The sequence below is a fragment of the Scylla paramamosain genome, chromosome 5 (genome assembly GCF_035594125.1).
Source record: "Scylla paramamosain isolate STU-SP2022 chromosome 5, ASM3559412v1, whole genome shotgun sequence".
Taxonomy (NCBI): domain Eukaryota; kingdom Metazoa; phylum Arthropoda; class Malacostraca; order Decapoda; family Portunidae; genus Scylla; species Scylla paramamosain.
Window position 1 is genome coordinate 5,414,192 of NC_087155.1, and position 25,108 is coordinate 5,439,299.

Below are 25,108 nucleotides of genomic sequence, written 5' to 3' on the forward strand. Positions count from 1 at the left end.
ATATATATATATATATATATATAGTAAACATTTGCTTTTATGCCAAGTGCCTTACAGCTTCACAGTAGCTTGTTTATCTAGATTTTTATTTTTTATTTATTTATAAATTTATTTATTTATTTATTTTTATTTTATTTATTTATTTATTTATTTATTTATTTTTTTCTCTCTCTCTCTCCCCAGTGGACCAGTGAGGTAGAGGAACGCAGGACTCAAGTGCTCATGCTTATGTTGTCATTGCGTCGCCTCAGCCGTGTACAGAAGGTGAGGAAAGGATTGGTAATTTGTAGAATAAGAACTTAAAGGAAATACAGTATAAGAAATAACGATCAGTCTTCTATAATATGTAGAATAAGAATTATAAGAAAATATATGAAATAAGGATCAGTCTCTTCTTGTTATTTGTAGAACAAAAATTTTAAGAAATTACATGAAGTGGGCTCACAAGATTATTATAAGCAAATAGAATAAGAGTATGCAAAAGCCCTTTTTTTTCACCATTGGTATATTTTGATTCTCTTGGAATTTTTTTTGAAGAAATTATATGTAATGATAAGTTTTCTTTCTATGTTCTTGGTTCTAGCAGTCTTCTGTCTTTTCTTCTACATCTGCTTATGCTATAGCTAAGATGGGCCATGGGAAGGGTTGTGGCATCTTTTTCCAAAGATATTTGTCAATTCATGTTGGGAATGTAATGGTGAGAAAGTAGGTGTTAATGTATGGTGTAACTGGAAGAAATAAGAATGGAGGAGAAATGATGGTGTTATGCATCTAGTAAGAGTTGTGGTGATTGAAAGTACTTCAGTTAAGAAAAATAATGTTCATAATCATGCTTCTTAGGTGAAGCAAGGGGGTGGGAGGGTTGTTGATGTAATAGTGATAGAGTATGTGGGATGCAATTAAAAAGAGTTCTAGGATTGCACTTAGCTACCAGTGTACCTGATTGAAATTTGGATACCAGTCCTATCAAAGTAATCACTTTGCAGCTATACATTTCTCTCAGTGGTTTTACTCTAATCAGAATGCTCCCAAGATGTCCCATTGTTCAAGCTTGTCGAACAACACCTGTGATTCTCACTGGATCCTGTGATTCTCACTTGACAGTGTTAATAGTGGTGGAACTTCATCTTAGAAAAAATGAAGCAGCAAAAATCCAAATCTGGTGAATAGGATGGATGGAGAATGAGAATCATATTGGTGTAGGCCAAAAAAGATCTACATTTTCAATGCACTGTGAGTGGGTGCCTTATCATGTTGGAGCTCTCAGTTGTCCTCATCCCAGAACTCAGGTTGTTTGACCCTAATGCTCTCCCTCAGATGTCATAGAATGATACAGTAGAACTTGAGGTCAACAGTCTGGCCACGGGGAATGAATTCTGAGTGAACAACTTGGAGTATTGAAAATAGCAAGAAACATACTTTTGATTGTACTCCTCATCTACCTCACTTTCTTTGGTCTTAGAGATTGTGGGCTTTTTTTTACCCTGAAATAGTTCAGTGCAAATGCTATAGAGATTGTAGAGGTTGGAAAAAAATCTTACTCTCTTACCACTTTCACTATCTTTCATTTCTTGTCTACTGGTGATTAAATAATTTCTATGATGTGAACTTATGTATGAGTATTGATATGCCACAGTAACAAAATTTAATGTACCTTTTTTTTAAACCCTTTGCAGTATGTTTCTAGAATGAGTGAGTAGCAGTTACATTTTCTCCTGGATTAGTGTAGTGAAGAACAAGGAAAGAATAATTATGCAGGTCTTTCACTTCTCACCACCACCTGCATGACAGGTCAGGGTGAGGGATGCAAGGGAGAGGACTGCTGAAGCACGCCAAGGGGTTGATGGAGTAACTCTGCAGCTGCAGAACCTTCTGTATGAAGTTGCTCACTTGAAAAAGGAAGTTCGCCGCTGCCTTGACTTTCAATCTGCTGACCAGGAGATTGACTTGGTGCCAGTGGAGCAGTTTTATGTTGAGGCACCTGAGGACATCAGTCGTCCTGTAAGTCCCTTTCCTCCACATCTGGTCTATAACGGTTGCACTCTTAGATTGTTTATTGTAATTCTCATTCTCATGAGCCTTGCATCTTCATTAGTTAACTAATTTCTTTCTTTGTGTTACTTTTGGTTTGGTTATATTTTTTTGTCCCGGGGTGTGTGTTTGTGTGTGTGTTTTACATGTGATCACCTTTATTATTTGTGATAGTTTTCATTGATTATCATACATATTTTCCTCTAATTATATTTTCTTGTATGTTCTTATAGTCAAAGTTTTGTCCTTTTATTATTTGTGATAGTTTCCAGTGATTATCATACATGTTTTCCTCTAATTTGATTTTCTTATTCTTATAGTCAAGGTTTGGATTCTCAGATATCCTTACTCTTTTTTTTTTGTTGCTTTACTGTTGTACTGTGTTCTTTTTGTATTGTGTATTATTTCTTATAGTGTTGCATTTGATTTTTCTGTTTTATCATTACATTTTTTTTTTAAATATGCATATTGAATGATTATTATTATTATTTTTTTGTTTTTTGTTTTCTTGCTATGATGGAATAGTTGATTTTGCTTTCATGCCTGTTCCTTGGAAATCTGTCAGATGTCATTATCCTGCTTATATAACTCATTCCCTACAAATTCTGGTCTCTCTCTCTCTCTCTCTCTCTCTCTCTCTCTCTCTCTCTCTCTCTCTCTCTCTCTCTCTCTCTCTCTCTCTCTCTCTCTCTCTCTCTCTCTCTCTCTCTCTCTCTCTCTCACTATAGTTTTCTAATTTTCAATTTTGCAGGGTTTATCCCTCTCTCCCTCTATTCTCATTATTCACTCAGCCAACCTCTCAGGGCTGTAAAATTATATCTTGCTTCTGTTTCTAATATTTCTTGTCACTTCATGTTTAATTCTAGATATACCAGATTTATGTAGAGTCAGATTGAACTCCATTTACATTTTTTTTTTCATTTTTTATTTTCATTTTTTAATTAATTAATTAATTAATTTATTTTTTATCTATCTTTGCTTCACAAAGCAGAAATGTTTCTTGCACTACACCCCAACTAAGGAGGAAGATCTGAGGCAGTACTATAATGATTTTCTCTTGGAAATATTATTGCTTCTTATCAGAGCTCCATCTCTGTACAGAACTCATAACAGAGATGCATTGAGAGATACATTTCTTAAACTTTCTCTAATGCCAAAGCTCATTGACTTCAATACAACTTATTTCTGCCCAAAATCATGCTTGATCTTGCTAGACACTTTCAATATTCAAAATACTACCAGATTTTCTTGATAGTTGTTATCTCGCCAAAAATACATATAACATATTTTCTTTATCTCTCTCATTCTTATGGTGCTTGTGGGAATTTTTTCCCCCTCAAGTTTGATCTTGTTCTTGACAGGGATCAAGACAAATGATTATTGTATTTTTTTGTGGATAGATTAAGTTAATGTTGGAGAATATATTGAATGCAGATAAGTTAAAGGAAGTGGAATTATGCTATGTTAAATAGTAAAATTTAGAATTGATCAGTAGGGAGAAACCACAAATGTGGTGTCACATCCAAACAGATAAAATTGATGGCATCCAACTTGAATCAGTAGTACATCAACTAATAATTAGTTCATTAGAGAGTAATAAAATTGTGTCTTCCACACTGATTCTATGATACAACTGAGCATTATTTGGACTGTAGAAGCCTCTCCCCACACACACACACACACACACACACACACACACACACACACACACACACAATGCTGTAACTGTCCGTGCTTTTAAGACCAAACTAGATAGATATAGAGATGGGATACTGTGAGATTACTCCCCTCCTGTATATCACAGCTAGGTAAATACAACTAGGTAAATACACACACACTCACACACACACACACACACACACACACACACACACACACACACACACACACACACACACACACACACACACACACACACACACACACACACACACACACACACACACACACACACACACACACATACATACATACATACACACACACACACACACACACACACACACACACACACACACACACACACACACACACACACACACACACACACACACATACAAAAAAAAAACTTGGATCAGCAGAATCTTTCTTATCTTCTCCCTCTCTCTTAAATAAAAAAGTGTTTAATTTTTGTTATCATAATCCATTCATCAGATTTTGCAAATAATATTCTCTTAAAAAGAAATATCTGCAGACATGATTGGTTCAACTTCTCCATTATCAGTCCTTGCTTTTGTTTATCTCACAACCTATCCATAAGTATACTATAGAGCCAAGATAATGTCATTTATTATTTTGAAACCATCTGCTGTTTCTTTTGCTTGTACACATCCACTGATTCTGTAATGCTTTCAGTCCCTTTAGTAAATTCAAACCTACTTTATAATACCCTCTTATGTAAGAAGCCATGTGATAGTAATTGATAGAGAATCTATGTTACATTGATTCTCTATCAGTTACTATCACATGGCTTCTACATATCCACAAATCCATCAACACTTTCATCTTATTTGAAAGCATTTACTTCAATGTGTATTAATACACCAGTACTATCCATTCTTATATTATCCAATTCTTTTATTATATTACATTTTTTTCCTTTATTCTGATGTTGCTTAGACATTGTCTTCCTCTATTGCGATATCTCTTCCTCATTTTTTATGTCCTTTCATACCACAGTTACCTCACTAACTTGGTTGCTCAATCAGTTGTTGTTACTTTTCATTTAATGTGTTTATATTTCATTCTTACTTTCCTTCCTTACCCTCATACTATCACCATTTAAATAACTAACCTCTTGGCTTTGTACTATTCCTTGCATTTTCTGTCATGAGGTTGCATTGCCTCATGTTTCACTGCTCAAAATATATTTTTTACCATTTACTGGCTTCTTCATTTAATATTTTATTGCTCTACAGACAGAAACAGTGGAGAACCTGCACGAACAGCGCCTAGCTCGATTACAGTGGGAATTAGTGCAGCGAAGGGATCAAACACAGCTTTTTGACAAGTTGACTAAAGAGAAGGAGGCAGTAGCTGAAGCTATCAGTGAACAGGAGCGCAAGCTAGCTTCCTTAGCACCTAGGATAAACACAATCTTAGAGGTGAGTTTTTGCCTTTTATACATATCTGAGAAACTTTCAGTGAAAGAAGAGGAAGAACTTGCAGTAAAGAGTCATAAGGAGAGGAGACACTAGGTAATAAAATAATAAATAAGTAAATAGATAAATAAAATTTAGTCATACCTGTATCACTTATTTGTTTTATTAAGTTTGACATTTGTTCAATGTCCAGAACATCTCAAGAGTTATTTTGAGGATATCTTTCTGGGAAAATCTCCATTTTCTATGATGTATGGATGCACGGTGACTCATAGCTATCTAAGACTTTTTTGTAGGGAGTTACTTTTTTAGAAACATACATTTTCATACATCTGGCAATACCATGTAGTTGCCTCCCATGAGTCTCCACCTGCTGCTCGCCAGATAGCAAAAGGGAAGTTATACTTAGCCACTCTTTTTTCTTTTGAATCTTTTTTCTTATGTAAGAGAGGCACTGGTGTAGAATAAAAAAAAAAAAAAAAAAAAAAAAAGCCACTGAAGTGTCAGCCCCTAAAAGAAAGGGCCAAAAGGATTAACCAAAATTGGAGAAGTGTCTTGTAACCTCCTACTTGAAAGAATTCATATCATAAATAGGGGAAAATAGAGAAGCAGGCAGGGAGTTCCAGAGTTTACCAGTGAAAGGAATAAAAGATTGTGAATACTAGTTAACTTTTGCTTTTGGGAGGTGGACAGAAGAGGGGTGAGAAAAAATAGAAAGTTCTGTACAGTGTGGCCATGATCGGAAGAGCAGTTATCACGAAAGTAGCAACAGAAGATAGCTAGATATACTTCATACATGAGTGGATAAGGCCCTTATACAGAATTAGCAACTGGAGGTGCAAGAAAAACTAGCAGAGATGGCTCAGAATCTCTGACTTTGTAGAAGCTGTTTTAACTCTTAAAGTGTGGGCTTTTGTGGTTTGCATTATTCTGCTCTCCTTTTCGAGTTTGCATGGTGGTTTTTGGTCAGCGCGACTCCAAGGCCTTCACACAACTACTATGCTCTTACTCAGTGTTGCCATGATTGTTGTGATGGTAAGATATCCAACTTGTTTTTCTTCTCCATCTGATTCCAAGTCAGACTTTCCATGGCCAGTGTTTCCAGCATGCCTGCTCCTGATAGGAGAAAATGTAAGGAAGGTCATGTGAAACACAAATCTGTTGACTAATGTGAAAATTTGGTTATCAGTGAGGAACACAGGGAGAAATAGCTACACACCATGCAAATACCAAGTATCATTCCAAACATGGATCTGCTGCAGGAAGAAAGTTTGTGGCAGATTAAAGAGCTGATGAGATAAAGAGGATGGATAAAGGAAATGCTCTTAAATCTAAATCAATTCATTGAAGCAGAGCTGTGAAATTCGTGATGGAAATGGAGCAACTTTCATGAAAATGTCAAAACATTGCTGTACAGGAAGAAACATTTTACAGTAATGTCCCCACTCTTAAGGGATTAACAGTAGATGAGGTGTGAAGTTTTCAGTCTAGATTCTGAATAAAGGACAGACTGAAGAGGTTCAGTGTAAATGAGAGGGACAATTAAGTGTCACTGAGGAAGAGGGAACTTATTTGGAAGGTTATGTTGAGTTGATAGATGGTGGAATCATGTTTCTGAGGCATTGAAGAACACTGTATTTGCTCTATCCCTGTCAGAAATTATAGAAAGAAAAAAATTGGGCATTCTTTGGCTTCTTTCCATTAGTTGTTTAATTCCTGAAGGATTATATGTCTAAGAAAAGATGTGCAAAAGTGCAGGGTGATATCATCATCATTGTAGGAGTGGATAGGACAATAAATTTGGCTTAGAAGATCATTGATGTATAATAGGAAGAGAGTGAGTGACAGGAGTGGGTGACCTGAAAAAAGCATTGATAAATTACCATACAGAAGGTTAATATGGAAACTGAAAAATATAGGAAGATTGGGAGGATCATTATTAAAATGGATGACCAACTTGATGGACAGAGAAATGAGGACAGTAATCAGAGGCAATAAGTCAAAATGGAGACCAGTAATAAGTGTAGTTCCACAAGGATTGGTATTAGCAGTATATGTAAATGATATGACGGAAGGGGTGACGAGCTACATGAGTCTCTTTGGTGATGATGCTAAAATTATGAGAAAAGTAACAAATGGAGAAGACTGCAAAGCTCTGAATCAAGACCTAATTAAGATAAGTGAATGGTCGTTGAGATGGAACATGGGGTTTAATGCCAAGAAATGTAGTCTGGTGAGGTTTGGAAACAGTGTGAGAAGAACAGAAATGAGGAAATGGGGAATTAGAAAATTACTATAAGATCAGAAGAAAAAGATCTGGGAGTAAACATTTCTAATAAACTTGTTTGTGAAGCATGTAGATAAGTTCACTGGAGAAACATATAATCTGCTGAGAAACATCAAGATGGTGTTCAGCTATATTAATGAAGATATGATAAAAAAAAAAACTGATAACAACAATGATATGTCCAAGACTGCAGTATGCAGCATTAGTGTGGTCACCAAGTTTGAAGGATATCAGAAAGCTAGAAAGAATTCAGAGAGCTGCAACTAAAATCCCTACAAGCCTAAGAGGGTATAGTTATGAAGAGAGGTTGACGAGATTGGACTTGACAACACTGGAAAAAAAGGAGGGAAAGAGGTGATTTGATAGCACTATATAGAATATTGGAAGGGATGGAAAAGAAGGATAGGGATGATCTTGTGATACCAGGTATGAGAGGTACATGGAAGAGGAGACATCAAGAAACATAGCTTTCCCCAAAGGAGCTTAGGAGTGTGTAATGAACTTATTGATGAGACTGTGTGTGTGCCAAAACAGCCCATAAATTTAAAGAAAATTTGGATAAAAGTCGATATGGAGATGGGGACAGCATGAGCCTAGTGTGGCTCTTGTTTTGTATTTCACAGCTAGGTAAACACACACACACACACACTGCGTGACGCTAAGGAGGTACCTGAAGACAGCTGTATATGTTGAGGGAGTTTCTCCAATACGACCATAACCTGGGAGCTACTACTGCTTTTAAATGAACTTCTGAGTACCTGACTACTGATGTGACCTGCTACAGGGCCTGAGGAACATCTCTACTGCCAGTACTGAAGGTATTATCAAGTCTTCCCTGTACTGTTGTGTGAGCCACAGAAGGTAAACAAGGTGTTGTGTTGCCACGTATATACTGTACCACCCTCACCGACCTATACATGTAAAGAAATTCTATTGCTGAACTCCACACAACAATGGCACACTTCATTGGGTCTGAACTTGAAGAATTAGTGAAGACAAAGGTAGAAAATGAGCTTGCTAATATAACCAGCAACATTGATGGAAGGGAGAGCAGAAGTATAAGCAAGACGATTAAGGATGCAGTTGTTGTTATGCTGCCCAGCCTGGCCAGCATAATTTCAGTCGCTGTATCTACAGCTGTATCTACTGCTTTCAAGGAATTTAATGATAAATTAGAAAACAAGATTGCAGTAATGCAGAGGAATTGCCTCCTTTTCAAGTATGAAAATGACAAGATAGAGCAGTACTCTCGAAGGGAGAACTTACGTATTTCTGGATTAGAGGAAGAAGAGGACGAAAGTGAGGAGTTGCTGGAAGCTAAAGTTATAGAACTTGTTGATACTATTGGAGTGAAAATTGAGCAGGATGACATTTCTGTTGTTCACTGTTTGGGGAGGCCCAGGGAAGGAAGTAGGCCAGTGATTGTGAGTTTTTGCCACCAAAAGAAAAGAAATGAAATTATGCAAAATAAGAAAAAACTCAAAGGTAGGTGAAGAAAAGTGTATATAAATGATGGCGTGACCTCCTTAAGGGCTAAAATGTTGAATGTGGTTAAGGAGCAAGAAACAGTGAAAAATGTGTCCACATGGGAGGGGAGCATTCTTGCATGGTTGCATAGGGGGGGTAGACCTGTAGTTATAAACTGTCCTGATGACTTAGAAAAGGTTGATATTTCTGCTCCTGATTGGAAAAAAGTTAAATCTAGATCACTTAACAAGGGCCTAGGATGGCGCTGGGGCACAGCACATACTTGGGCATGATAATGGTGTTAGTGAAAATAATATTAACTGTTCAGTTTGTTCCTCCCCTGGATTATATTAATGTGTTGTCTCAATGTCTGTGGTATCAAGTCAAAGTTTTTATCTATGGATTTTGTTAACTTTATTAAAGAGTATGATGTGATTTGTTTATGTGAAACTAAGTGTGATGATACTGATATGATTAATGTAAAAAATAATTTGGAAAATATTGGCTTTGACATTGTCTTTAAGAACAGAAGCAAATTAAGCAGGTTTAAATCTGGGTGTTTACTCATAGTCATCAAGAAAAATGTTAGTTTTAAGTGAGGCATATTAGTAACACTCATGATTCTTTACTTTCAGTTAAAGTTGATAGAAGTAGGGTAAATTTTGATAGGGAACTGGTAATAAGCTGTGTTTACATTCTCCCCTCACACTCTAGATATGGTAATGTAGAGGACTATGATGAGCTGGATGATTTTTTGCTGACTTATTCTTATGATGATTATGTGCATGTTCTTTGTGGTGATTTTAATGCTCACACTCTCACTATATCTGATGTTCCTTCTGATACTGCTGAGGACCCTGTGTCTGTGGAAGTACCTCAAGTAAATTTAACTGATTTTGGAGTAACTGAGACTAGAGCAAACCAAGACTTAACCCCTGATAGGAATTCATATGGGAAAAAGTTGTTGGATGTTTGTAAGAATCACAAAGTTTATATATTTAATGGAAGGTTAGGGAAGGACTGCAGCATTGGCAAACCTACTACCACACACAGTACAACTATTGACTATTTTTTTTAGGATCACCAGTGATTATGAAGTATGTTGTAGTTTTTAAAGTATTAGATTATGAACCTTTGTGGTTTGATGTACACTATGGACTACATGAAAGAATTAAATGTAAGATACAAAGTACGGTGCCTGTTGCAAACCGAGAGGCACAGGAATCAAGACAATCAAGTGTAAGGCTAAGTAAATGGAATGTTGAAAAACAATTTTTATATGTGAGTAATATTGATGAAACTAAGATAAATGAACTGATTGCAAAAGTGGATGAAAGTGGATAATATTAACCTAGATTTAAAACAAATACTGATTGAGCAGACACTTGCAACTTTCCCACCACATAAGAAAGGATCATTCATTAAAAAGTCCAATAATGCCACCTCAGTGGGATATGATAAAGAGTGCTGGGCATCTAGAAAGGAATACCATAAAGCTAGACAGAGGTATCATTTGCATAGAAGTTGTGTAAATTTTAACAACATGATTGAGAAAAGCAGGAAATATAAAGCAAATCTAAAAAGAGTGAAGAATAAGGAAAGGGATAACTTAATAAAAGAAACTTAGAAAATATAAGAGTGATGATCCTAAAGCATATTGGAAAATTTTAAATAGTCAGAAAAGAACTTATCAGATCCTCATAACACTAAATGAATTCTATGAGCATCATAAGCACCTAGCGAGTGATGAAAGTTCTGACAATAGTGATGTGAGTATTACAAATGATGAAGACCATGTGGATACTGAAATTTTATCAGTACTTAATGATCCTATAAGTGAAGAAGAGGTAGTTAGAAATATTAAGAAGTTAAAAAACAACAAATGCCCGGCATTTGATATGATATTAAATTAATATATTAAAAGTACTAAGCATGTTTTGTGTCCCCTATATGTTAAAATGTTTAATAAAATACTTGATACTGGTGTCATGCCAGCTGAATGGTTGGTGGGTACAATAGTGCCACTCTATAAAAGCAAGGGAGACATCCAGGATGTTAGTAATTACAGGGGCATCACCTTACTTAGCTGAATGGGGAAGTTGTTCACCTCCATACTTAATGAGAGACTTAATGATTATTCAAACACCTTATCTATCATTAATGAAACACAAGCGGGCTTCAGACATGGATATTCCACTCTCGATCATATATTTTTGTTGAAATGTGTAATTGATTTATTTAACTGGAAGAAGAGAAAGCTATTTTGTTTATTTGTTGATTACAAGAAAGCCTTTGATATGATATGGCATGAAGGATGGTGTAAGCTTGTGAAGGAAAAGGTGCAAGGGAAAATTCTAAATGTAATCAGAAATATGTACAATAATATCAGATCATGTGTCATGCTTAACCAGGAGATTTCAGACACCTTTGTTTGCAATGTAGGGGTAAGACGGGGAAAATTTATCACCTTTGCTTTTTGCTTTTTATGTGAATGATATTGAAAGTGAATTAATTGAATTTAATTGCAGTTATGTAAATTTTGGTGATGATTTCTTAAATATGTATCTTAAACTATTTCTTATTATGTATTTGGTGTGACAGTGAGGATGGAATGAAGCAGGCATTGGTTGCTCTGAATTTATATTGTAATGAATGGAAATTGAAGCTAAATTGTAACAAAACAAAAGTAGTAGTGTTTAGTAGGGGAAGACAAAATTTATCTAACTATTAATTTCAATTTGGTGGTGAAAACATTGAAGTATTGACAGAGTATAAGTATCTTGGAGTGTTATTAGATTATAATGGGAGGTTTTGCAAAGGTGAGCTGGAGCTAAAAGAGACAGCCACAAGAGCAATGTACTCATTAATAAGTAAGTGTAGGAAGTTTGACTTGCCAGTGGATATACAACTTGAATAATTTACTGCCACAGTGTTACCTATATTGACTTACACATCTGAAATTGGGGGTTACCATATTGCTAGGGAGTTAGAGTATATGTACATGAAATTTTTAAAACAGGTTTTGGGTGTTCATAAGAATACTTGTAATGACATGGTGTATGGTGAACTGGGTGTATTTCCACTTGATATTTATATAAAGAAAAAATGATAGGTTATTGGTCTAGGCTAATTTCAGGTAAAAATACTAAATTGTATTATGTAATGTACCAATGTCTATTGCATCTGGATAGGTTAGGGCTTTATACTACTTCTCCATGGTTAGCTTGTATAAAGAATATTTGTAATGACTGTGGAATGTCTGGTATGTGGTTGTTGCAATATGTTCCTAATTCAAGATGGGTGAAGAAAGCTGTGGAACAGAGATTGAAAGATCAGTGGCTTGTAACTTGGCATCATGATTTAGAAACAAACTCATTAAGTAGCAATTATAGGGTGTTTAAGACAGATTTTGGCAGAGAACAGTATTTAGAAAAGTTAACAAAAGGTGACAGATTATTAGTGACTAAGTTTAGAACTTGTAATAATAGACTTCCTGTAAATGTTGGTAGGTATCAAGGTGTCAGTAGAGAAGATAGGGTATGTAACAAGTGTAATGTTGAGGTAGTAGGAGATGAATTTCATGTTCTTTTTGAATGTACAGGTGTAGAAATTGTTAGGTTATGTAATATGTATATAACAAATTATTACATAAATAGGCCAACACAATTCAAATATGTTTTGTTCATGCAAAGTACAAGTTCAAGTGTGATGAAGAAATTATCTTTGTTTTTGAGGATGGTGCTATGCATGTTTAGATAAATGTGTGCAAAACAGGACAATAGTTTTTATAATTTCTCAATTAGTAATAGTATGTATCATTGTATATGTATACACATTTTTTTTTATTCATTTTTTGTCATTCCTTATAGTGTATTTCATTTGTATGTATTTTTTTCTTATGTAATAATTATGCACATTCTGTATATGATTTATAGTGTTTATATTCTTTTGCTGGAGAGCTGTGCTCCATACTTTTATATAAAGTCTGAGCTTACTCAATAAATTCAATTCAATTCAATTAAAATTAAATTTACACACACACACACACACACACACACACACACACACACACACACACACACACACACACACACACACACACACACACACACACACACACACACACACACACACACACACACACACACACACACACACACACACACACATGTGATTATCCTGGCAACAGTGAATGACACAGATCTGCAACATCTGCATTTCTTTGATGCAGATACAGAGGCAGAGACAGAGCTTTTTGTTATCTAAAAACGTGATTGTGGATATTGATGCAGCTCTTTATACTCACAGCGGAGGCTCTGCAAAGGCAGAAGTGGAGGCGGATATCCTGTATATTGCTACTACAGAGAAACCATTTCTTCTATGAAGTTATAATGCTCTGTTCAAAGAAAACTTCTTTGTTCAGACATGTAGATTATTACTAATTTGCTCTGAACAATATCAAATGCACTATCTATTTCATCACCAAAAGGCTATAATCTGAATTTAATTCAACAAACAACTCTTCTACTGCTTCCTCTGCTATGAACAAACTAAAATTTTCAACCCCTGAAATCACCAAATCTCAAAAAATGTTGTCAACTTTCAACCAGACATACCTCTTTTCTTCTACCAGACACAGCCTCACAATGAACAACAAGAACATGGCAGAGGTATCAGGGAAAATCCTCAGGACACTTATGAGCTGACTGCAGACATGAGGTACAAACAAAACAATGTTTATGTGGTGAGCCTGGTTTGTCACTGCCTGGTGACAGTGGAATCTCATGGAGATTTCTACAGTGGTACCTTCTGGTGACAGTGGTCACTAACCAGAATTGCCAGTGGTCAAAATAATTCCTGCCACAAGTCCAGACAAAAGTAGCTCAAAAGTAGTCAAAGTCAGTTTTTCTCAACATTTGGAAATCTTACACCGTTTAGTACTTATACGAGAAATCTTACACTTCATATCTAGATACAACTTTCATGTTTAAGTAAATTGATATGTACAAAAAAAAAAGGTAACCTGTACTTTCATGTGCCAGAAACAAGTCATTGGTGTGCTGTTTGGCATGTGTGCTAAGGGTTGTCCATGCCTGATTTAGGGTGAGAGAGAAAGTGAGGAATTGGTCTGAAGTAGGGATAAATCTTTTTCATAAGAGGCCTGGAGATTGAACCTTTGACTAGAAGACAAGAAGGACAGCACCTTAGGTATCAGGATTCAAGACTATAATACTCATTAGGTTCCTAGGTAATTTTTGAGTTCTTTTTACTTGTAGTCTTGGTGTTATAACTGATCCCATCCAGGGCCATCCTCCTTAAAGCTTCCTTCCCTTGTTTAAAAACTGGTTTTGTGCAGAATTAGGCTACATACATCATAAGTGGAATTCCAACACTAAGTTAACAGAATATAAGGAGGTGTATTGTCACTTTATACACAAAAAAAAACTTGTTTGCCTATTCTCTTGTCAGATCCTAGAAATAGCAAATTCTCACTTTCAGCTAATGTTAAGAATGTACTGGTGCTTCTCTCTCTAATTATGTAAAGAGTTTTGTTAGAACATGGTGTTCTCTTCTTTAGTACTTTATGAAAAAAAGTGCCACTCAGCCACAACCCTTATAAAAAAGTAAGTCTTTGTAGTGAATTACTGCAGAAAACTTGTATTAATACTTCCAGTCAAGCTAAAAGTATTAGCTTATTATTATTATTATTATTATTATTATTAATCATATTTTTCTTAGGAAATAAGTGCATATTTCACTGTATATTTTTACCATATTCTAATACTTATTTGCATGTATATTAAGCTAATTTTAAGTGCATAATTATCCTAAGCCTAGTAAGTGTAGCTGCTGAGTGTCCTTGGATATGTAAATCTCTCTGTCACCATGCCAAGCAGTGTGGAACACATTAAGACATTCGTCTACCACACACGCCACACCATCGTTGAGGGCAACATCCAGCGAGATCACACCTCTTGATGAGCCTGTGTTCTGCCATTTCTATACAGCGAATGGAGTGGTGGGCTCCAGGAAAAAAAGCTGTACTGGCAGCAGTGAGGAAGGAAGCATGTGGGCAGGGGGAACACTTGTGGCAGTTACTGTTCCAGTTATTGCATAGTGTCACAGTGTCAATCACGGGTCATTTCACAGTCATTCCTTTTTTAAGAAATTTTCATACCACGTGGAAATGGAAATAAAAAAAAGTCTTTTACTATGTTACTGAAAGACTGTTTTTGAACATGTGGAGCACTCTGAAAAACACATCCTTCCTCCATGGCAGTGATCTGATCTCTTAATATCATTTGTAATCATTATCATATAATATATAAACATACATAGAGGTGATGTATATAATTTGGTAAATTTGTATCATCAGCATACTGTGTTATGCAAATCAGCACTATGTACTGCTCAAAAAATAAAGGGATCTTATGGTGAAAATTTGAACAATGTAGTTCCAGAGCATTCCAGCTTCAAGCTTTTTTTCCACCTAAGTTTTCACTAGCCAGGCAATCACAATATAACTATATCACTTTTCTTATGAATGTAGCATTATGTATGTAATAAATCACAGTTAAATAAGCTACAGTATAAGTAATGGTTGTCACAAGGCAGTGATGGCTCAACAAATAGTGTTTGTATGACTTACCTTGAATCTTCACTATTGTACAATTTCGGGCACTAGTTCACCAGTTAACACACTCATGGACCGACCGGCTTAACGCTTTTATTAAAGAAAACACAAAACACCAACACACTTCTTATGTGGGGGATATACAGTATCCTTTATACCAGGTCTGCTATGTGTAGACATGGTGGCATTTTGTAGCTTCCTTAATTTTAATTTTTTTTTTAGGAAAAAAGGCTGTGGATAAACAAAAACACTTTTAGAAGCTGAACAGCAGTAGATATATTAATTGTGTTATCAGGTATTTCTAAACTAATATGTAATTAATATTCAACATAGTATAAACTGTACTGAATTTAAATTTTGAAATATTTTTGATAAAATTTTCTTTCAGGAATTAGCAGGGGTTTGGTGCCTTAGCTAAGAATTATATGGCCAAACTATACAGAATGTTGTTACTTACTTAAGATAGAATTTACAACATTTACTCTAATCATTCTGTTTATTTCTTATAATAAAAGAACAATGATATTTTCTCCCTAACAATAATTATCCCTCAATCTTTCAGGCCACCCGTCCCCTTCAGGTTGCATTAGACTTGCCCATTGATGCAAAGAGAGAGCAACAGAGGATTGTTCAACTTCTTCCCAGTCCCCTCTACACTTTGTGGGTACAGGTGAGTGCAGTCTTGTTCTTTTCTTATCAGCTTAATACAGGGTTGGAAAACACCCAGTAAAAAAAAAAAAAAAAAAAAAAAAAAAACTGGATTTTTTTTGGATTTTATTGTTTTTTTGGGGTTTTATTGTTTTTGGGATTTTTGTTCATTCCTTATATTTATATGTAAATCAGTTTGAATAAGCAATTAAAAATAATCTTGCGTGAAATAAAAGGTTTGAAGTGTTATCTGAAGAATAGACACTTGTTTAGGTCATGTTGATACTGGTTGGTCTGGTTGGACAAAGCCTGTGTTAACTTGTACTGTGCAGGAAATGAATAGGTTGGGGTTCAGTTTCATTGTAACGATCTTCTCTTACATGCCTTCATTTTCATCAAGATTTGTCACAACTTCCCCAATCTCACATAAAGGAGATAGGGGAAGTTGTGACAAATATCTAGTGACAGCCGTTTTGTCTTTTCCATTTACTTTCATTCTTTTGCATAACGCCAGATAGGAAGGCAAACCACTTAAAGCAGCAAAACACAGCTATACAACATAAGATGTGCAACAAAGCAGGACCAAAGACAGATTGAGGATGGAGAAAGTGGGGAGTCAGGAACCCAGGAAGAGCTTGCGATGCAGCACTGTGATGTCATGAGCTTGGTCTTGGCAGGGGGATATTTGAACTGTACACCCAGAATATTGTTGTTAGATTTAAATCTTCCACATTAGATATAAGTATAGAAAGAGCTTCTTGTTGATATAAATATAGAAAGAGCTTCATGATAGTGTTAGATGCAAATTACACACACACACACACACACACACACACACACACACACACACACACACACACACACACACACACACACATGCATATATATATATATATATATATATATATATATATATATATATATATATATATATATATATATATATATATATATATATATATATATATATATATATATATATATATAATTTATTTATTTATTTATTTATTTATTTATTCATAAAAGCCCATTCATTTTTATATCAAGATCTTGTTGCAGGGCAGCACAGTCTTTTTGGTTTGTCACTTTCCTCATTATCTTGGCATTATCTGCAAACATACTTATGTAGCTTGTAATACCTTCTGCCATATCATTTATATACACTGTAAACATAATCAGTGCCAGTACACATCCTTGTAGGACTCAGCTTATCACCTCCTTCCAGCTTGATTTGGTATTTCAAATTACTGTCCTTATTTTTCTATTGAGTATAAAATTTTCCATCCATTTCAGTACTGACCCTCCAATTCCTGCTTAATGTTTCAATTTCCACATTAGCCATTTGTACAGCATCTTATCAGTGGCTTTTCGAGTCCAATTATATAGTCTACCCATCCTTCTCTTTCATCCACTGTATTAATTACATTAGAGTAGAAGCTTATTAAATTTGTGGTACACAATTGACCTCCTCTGAATCCAAATTCTTTCTGTTAAGATGTTGTTTGTCTCTAAGTGTTCTGTCCATTTTTTTTTTAATTATCCTTTCCCATATCTTTGTTATCACACTTGTTAACAAAATAGGTCTATAGTTCAGAGGTCTTCCCTGTTCCCATTTTTGTATATTGGAACTATGTCTGCCTGTTTCCAGTTCTTTAGTACTTTTCATGGTCTAGTGAGATGTTAATTAAGTCACAAATCTTCTCAGACAATTGAGGACTACACTCCGCTAGAACCCAATTTGATACACCATCTGGTCCTGCCATGTTCCTCCTATCAAGCATGTCCATCATTTTCTTGACTTCTTGTCTTGTTGGCCTTATCCTTGTTAGTTCGCCTTGCCTTTCTGTTCTTATCATTTCATTGAAGACACTTTCTCTAGTGAAAACTGACTGAAAACTATTATTCATTACCTGTACTAATTCATTTGTATTTTCTATTATTTCATTATTGACTGTGAGCTTCTTAATTTCATCTTTAATTTTGAATTTGCTATTGATATATCTATAGAATAATTTTGGTTCATCCTGCACTTGTCAATAATATTTATTCTTTTCATAATTCTTCTGTTCACTTTTTCAGATCCTTTTTATCCTTTTTTAATTTGTCCAGTTGTCTTGTCTCTTGTTTTTTCTCCATTTGTTCCATACTTTTTCTTTTCGTTGTCTGGCTTGTAAACATTTTCAACTAAACCACTCTTTTTTTTTTCTTTTTTTTCGGTATCCATTTATCCACTCCTTTTTTGTTTGTTTTTAGGAAGATGGCCCATTTCTTATCAATGTCATTTGTGTTGAAGAATGAATCTCATCATGCATTCTCAAAGTACTAACAGTGGCTGGAAATTTGCCTTGCTGTAGTTATACCAGTCTTTTTTCTTTTTTTTTGTCCTCATTTTTTATTTCCATATCCCTTTCATTTAGTCAGTGTGTGTGTGTGTGTGTGTGTGTGTGTGTGTGTGTGTGTGTGTGTGTGTGTGTGTGTGTGTGTGTAGACTACAGTATTTTCTTGAAGGTTTCCATTTTTACATTTTAAATTTTGATTGCAAATTTCTTGCTACCCTCTCATCAATTTCAACACTAAGAATTGCCAATTTCATCACTGAGAGACATGAAACATTGAAATATACATTACAATGCGTTTCTATGTTTTGTTCATTGGTGACCATTTTATAGTTGTTTTGCCCCCTGCTGACAGCAGTTGCTGTATTTCCTTGTTTATAGGTTGAGTTCTGAAGGCCAAATATTTAAGCAAAAGATTGGAGGTCAACCCAAACACAGGGATCAGATTTCGTAGGTCGAGAATTCAGGAATCCAAGCGTTGTGGAAATTTCCAATTGTATCACACACAATATCAATGCGTTACTATTTTGTACTGTATCACATACAATATCAGTGTGTTATTTATTTGTGCTTCGACTTGTATAGAAATTGTAAAGTTATACTAAGGGGTAATTAAGGTTAATCTAGTGCAAACTAAGTATTACTTAATAAATAAAATGAAATGGGAGGTAGAAGTGTACAAAATGTGTGTAGCTTTATTGTGGCAAGGAAACCAGGAGGCAGCGAGTCTGCCTGCCGTGAGAGTAGTCACCACCTAGACGCCAACAGATAAACAGTCCTATTAAGACGCATTATTACTTTTCTATCAGTTTTACTTACTTAAATTTGCTAAGTTAAGAACTCAAAAGCTTGGAACCATTGGATAATCTCAAGGAAGCTGTCTTAGCTATGAAAACACAGTCAGTCACTGGCTTTGAACATGAGTGACTGCAACTCACCACTGCTCCCAGCCAGCTTGAACCACACCTAAGTTTTCATCTATTTATAATTACATTTAGTGATGCTTTCTGTGATTATGTGTTAGCTGGGAGACACTTGGGTGAGTAATCAACTCATATAGTTCCGACAAACATGATAGGAAGGGCTGCTAGCAACTCTCAGCTGTAGAAGTTAAATATTGACTTACTATGACCAATAAACAAGCGAGTTCTTTACCAGTTACTTAGTAATGAAGAGATGTGTTGTGCCTCTAGCAGATAAAGCTCATGAATATATACTTAATAGACTACAGTAAAATCCCTCTTATCCGGCATCAACGGGACTGCCGACATGCCGGATACTTGAATATTGCCGGATACTTGAATAGAAATGAAATTATGTCCAAAATCACCACCCTACACTCATGCATCTTACCATAACAAAGATCAGCTGATCTTAATCAGCAGCTGATCTGATCAGCTGCTTAACCCTTTCCTTCCGGCAATCGTATATATACGATTGCAAAAATGCGTCCGTAGCGACAGCGATCATACCCGTAATCAAGAATTTTCGCGCTTCAATTTTGAGCTCCAAGCGCGGTTTCTCGAGTCAGATGGTGTGAGTGGAAGTGTCTGGCATGTTTCCACATGTAGTGTTGTCACTAGCTCTGGAAATTTAGTGGTAACTAAACTATTTTCCCTTTCTCCGGGTGACACTTGGCAACCCCAGTGACCCGCCGGGTGGAAAGCACTCGCCGGGTGGAAAGCACCATGATACTCGTAAGTGCGAAGAGACATCCTGATAAGAGCGAAGGATCTCAGATCATAATTCACGATGGAGCAGGACAGAACATATGTATTTAGCAGTGCTTCTGAGTTTGAAGACAGTGACAGTGAATATTTAGAAGAAGCTGAAGAAAGCGAACACATTAGTGAGGACTTGGAAAATGATTTACAGGATCCACCTGTTTTATCAGAAGAGAGAGATGATACCTATCATTCTTTCATGTTAATTTTTTCATTATCTTGGATTTTATAATAAAATGGTAGAAGGTAACTTGTCAGAGAGAGAGAGAGAGAGAGAGAGAGAGAGAGAGAGAGAGAGAGAGAGAGAGAGAGAGAGAGAGAGAGAGAGAATGTTATTTGCCTGAAACTTGATATGAAAAGGGATGAAATTCTCTCTCTCTCTCTCTCTCTCTCTCTCTCTCTCTCTCTCTCTCTCTCTCTCTCTCTCTCTCTCTCTCTCTCTCTCTCTCTCTCTCTCTCATTGGAAGTGTACAATTTCCCCTCCAAGATGAGAGAGAAAGAGAGAGAAAGAGTGTGTGTGTGTGTGTGTGTGTGTGTGTGTGTGTGTGTGTGTGTGTGTGTGTGTGTGTGTGCGCGCGCACGCGCGGTGTCATCGCTCTCCGGGCTGTTTCTGGATGACGGATCACACAGCGGGAGGAGGAGGAATCCTTTATAAGGCATAAACTGAACTTTCAGAGGTCACATCGAGCTACAAAGTACATCATTGTATTCAGAATAACAAAGAGAAAATAATTATTAGTATTCAAACAATTTTCTGACAATTTCTAGGTTTACCATTTTTAGCCGTCATACAAAACAGGAAAATAATTTAAGCGCTGAAAGGAAAGGGTTAAGTGTAAGCACAACATGCTTCCTATTTTCTACAACTTTAGGCATGATGAAGGCATCAGGCGATAAACAGTGCACACGCAGGACTGAGTCACTGAGTAAACACAGTGCAGTGGGCCGCGGGTGGCGCGAAGCAGTGTGCTCTGGTGGCGAGGGGACAAAGTATGCCTCGTGCGGGAATTTTAATTGATTTTATGAGTACACATTGATTTTTTTATTGAGTTTAAGGCTCGGGGAAAAATGTGCTGGATACTTGAAGCTGCCAGATACTCGAATGCCGGATGAGAGGGATTTTACTGTACTTGACTTTATATTGTGGTTTCAATCTTTGTTGAAATGCTGAGCACAGGCTTGGTCACTATATACATATAATACATAATCGAAATGTCCATAAATTGAAGTACATGATAAAAACTCATTAGAGATTGTCACATTCAGTACATATAAGTACAGCACCACATCATGTGTCTTTGTTTACGTACATCTGTGGTATCACAATAGAGAGAGGGAGAGCCCCTCTCTCTCTCTCTCTCTCTCTCTCTCTCTCTCTCATATACCTATTATTCCTATAAAAGATGGTGATTTAATACTGTAACTTATAATTCCATTACTAGCACAGCACTCAGAGATTAATTGATTTTTTTGTTAGGTAGATGTTAGAAGTTGCTGCTCTTCATACAAGTGGTTGACCTATATACAAAGTATACTGCCTAGAAATCAACCTCTGCTTAAGGAAATGCAGTAAGTTGACTTGTGGTACTAAGAGACTGACTCTTGGAAGTTAGTTTGACTTCTAATACTAAGAGACTAACACACAGCTGGTGGTTTAACACGCAGGGGCAAGGGAGAGGAGAAATTTGTGGATGGGCTGCTGCTCCAGGTTGCAGTGAAGGTACACATGCTGGCACAATATGCAACAGTTCTGAGTGTTCCTTCTTGATTTCCCAAGACACAATGAATTGAGTTTTTATCAAAGTATGCCTTAGGAGTGCATCAGTCTTCATGGAAGTCTTTCCCTGCTTGCCAGGAAGGGAATTTCATTCTCATTTAGACCATTGCTAGCGGCAAGGATTTGAAAGATAGTGGCAACATAGGCAGCAGCCTCATTTGTTTTGACTCCTGCTTGCCCCAGTGTAGTGATATGGGCCTTCTCCACCTGTACCATTTTTGTCATTTTGGTGGAAAATTATTGATCTTTATACTCCACAGTGAAAAAACATCTGGGTGGGCAAATTCAGGGACAAGAGTTTATCCCTGCATTCTAGTGTAGCCATTGTTTTTATCATGTGATCACACTATTATTGTGGAGTTGCCAGTGCTCACCATTTGGATCTATTCAAAAGCATGTGAGCTTTACAGAAGATGGAATTGAGAGTTATATACTGACTATTTTGAATGGTGAGTTGCACCGTCATCCACCAACACTGTGAAAAATACAGTAAACCCTTGGTTTTACAGACTAATTTAGAGAAACTCAGTCAGTTTATGTCACGAGTCTGTTTGTAGAGGCAGGAAAAAAAAAAAAAAATATATATATATATATATATATATATATATATATATATATATATATATATATATATATATATATATATATATATATATATAATACCTTTCCTTCTGTATCTTTCCCACCACTTTGTTTACTACCTTTTTAAGTTCTTTTCTCTCACTGCTTTGTTATTCTCCTTTTTTTTTTAACCCAGTGACAATAACACATTTTATTTTATCCACAGGTTCCATTAGAAGATTTGTTGCTCCTGATAACTTTCACCACTGTCTGTTATTTTGGCCACATTCAATTGCTCCTCAATTATTTTCTCAAAATTTACACTGTCACTTTGCATGGCCTCTTTCTCACTCATGTTTTTCCAACTTTTCCACTTTTCTCAAACTTCTTATATCTTTCTTGGAACTTTTTCATGCATCTTGTCTCTCTCTTAAATTAACAACAGTTTTATTTTAACATTTGCTTCCATTTTCTTTTTAAAATCCTCTATTTATTTCACAAGAACATTACATTGATTTTTTAACTGTTCTTTCTTGGCTTTCAATTCATTTAATGATTAGCCTGGGGCTCTTCCATGACTTCAGTTTTTTCAAATTATTTTTTTCAATATAATTTTCCAGGTTCAGCACCCTTATCTGCTACATTTTTGTGTCTATCTCTTTGTTCTCTGTGCCATATCCTGAGAAAAACTTCTAATTCAAGTTGAACTGATCGCTCTGGATGGAAACAATCCTTTTACAGTTTGGCTTCATTTTTCCTTTATATTTCATTTCATCACTATTACTGTTTTACCTTATGAAGACAGAGACAGTACTGCACCATCCCCATCTCACTTTGCCACAACATTCTTATTGTAGAGACACTCCATGTCTTTGTGTGTGTGTGTGTGTGTGTGTGTGTGTGTGTTGTAGTAAGCATGTGGAAGAGCTACCATGTTAAAACTTACTGTATTATTGAACTATAAAGACATACCAATGTGCTTGAGACAAAGAATACAAAAGCTGGTACATTCTTATCAAAATTAACAACTATGGTTGCAGTTACTAGGAGTGGTCAGTTTCCAAACTATTCTTGGTCAGTCCCCAAACCCTCTGACCTTGTCCGTTAAATCTGAAATCCATTAAAAGTGGGTCTGTTAAACCAAGGGTTTACTGTATAAATGATGCCAGAATAGATCCCTGTGAAACTTCACTTAATATTGTGTACCATTCTGACTTAAAGCTGACCTCATTTCTCTATTTTTAAAGCCTTCTATCCATTTTAGGGGACTGTCCTATAAATCTCCATTGTTTTCAGTTATTCGTATCGATCTTGTGAGGCCCTTTATCAGAAACCTATTTTTCTTGAATTGTATTTATCTTTCTGACAGGCTCATGGCACACACACACACACACACACACACACACACACACACACACACACACACACACACACACACACACACACACACACACACACACACACACACACACACACACACACACACACACACACACACACACACATGTATGTGTGTATTTTTAAATCCATATTTTCAGTATACCAGGGAATCTCCAAACTTAATGATGAGTGTTCTACTTAGGAATGTCTGTCTTGTCTGTCCAGGTATACCTTCAGTTATACTGAGGCACTTTCCTTTTCCAGGTGTCAGCATATGGTGAAGCTTTTGATTCTAGCATCAAGGTTGAAGTTTTTGGGGACATGGAGGCAGCCAGGAAGCTCATCACAAAAGAGGAGGAACCTCGTGCTGACATTTACTCTGAGTCTGACAATGAACAAGACCAGCAGGAGGTGAGGACCACAGAAAAGCTGAAGATGATGTAGGAAAAAAATTTTCTCTAGTATTACTACTACACAACATAAAGTTTGAAAAAAATTATTTGTGCATATGGGTTCATCATGTGCAACTAAACTTTTACTCTACTTTGTGCTTTGTATTATATGTTTTAAGCCTGGTATGTGGTTTTTTGGGCCATACACATAAAAGTCTTGTATTGTAATTTTAAAGTAAATTTCTAACACACTATTTCTTTACAAGATATAAAGAAAAAGAAAAATTTAGAATAATGTATTCAAAATAATTCTACAAAATATTTTTGATTTAAAGAAGCGGAGGGGAAACATAATCAGACTACACACACCATAGTTGAATTGGAAGAATACTGTTATCATATTCCTGGTGTTTGAAAAGATGACTAATGGAGACAGCAAGGAAACAAAACCCTCCTCTATATTTTTATTTTTAAAGGGAGACAAAGTCTGGTGTCATATCAGCTGCCCTCTTTTACAGGGGATGCCAGCAATAGTATATCATTAGACATGCTGGAATAGCATCTCTCTCTCTCTCTCTCTCTCTCTCTCTCTCTCTCTCTCTCTCTCTCTCTCTCTCTCTCTCTCTCTCTCTCTCTCTCTCTCTCTCTCTCTCTCTCTCTCTCTCTCTCTCTCTCTCTCTCTCTCTCTCTCTCTCTCTCTCTCTCTCTCTCTCTCTCTCTCTCTCTCTCTCTCTCTCTCTCTCTCTCTCTCTCTCTCTCTCTCTCTCTCT

The 25,108-nt window shown here is 36.0% G+C and overlaps 1 protein-coding gene across 4 annotated transcripts in view; it reads left to right on the forward strand.

Annotated features, from left to right (window-relative positions):
• LOC135100453 (THO complex subunit 5 homolog) overlaps positions 1 to 25,108 on the forward strand; it is a 105,855-nt gene that overhangs the window by 9,206 nt on the left and 71,541 nt on the right. For all 4 annotated transcript variants that reach the window (XR_010268714.1, XM_064003362.1, XM_064003364.1 and 1 more), the window contains exons 3-7: positions 184 to 264; positions 1,792 to 2,001; positions 4,950 to 5,135; positions 16,083 to 16,190; positions 24,211 to 24,357. Coding sequence is in view for 3 of the 4 variants with exons in the window: in XM_064003362.1 (XP_063859432.1) it covers positions 184 to 264; positions 1,792 to 2,001; positions 4,950 to 5,135; positions 16,083 to 16,190; positions 24,211 to 24,357 (732 nt within the window). In the remaining variant the exon portion in view is untranslated. The remainder of the gene's footprint in view (positions 1 to 183; positions 265 to 1,791; positions 2,002 to 4,949; positions 5,136 to 16,082; positions 16,191 to 24,210; positions 24,358 to 25,108) is intronic.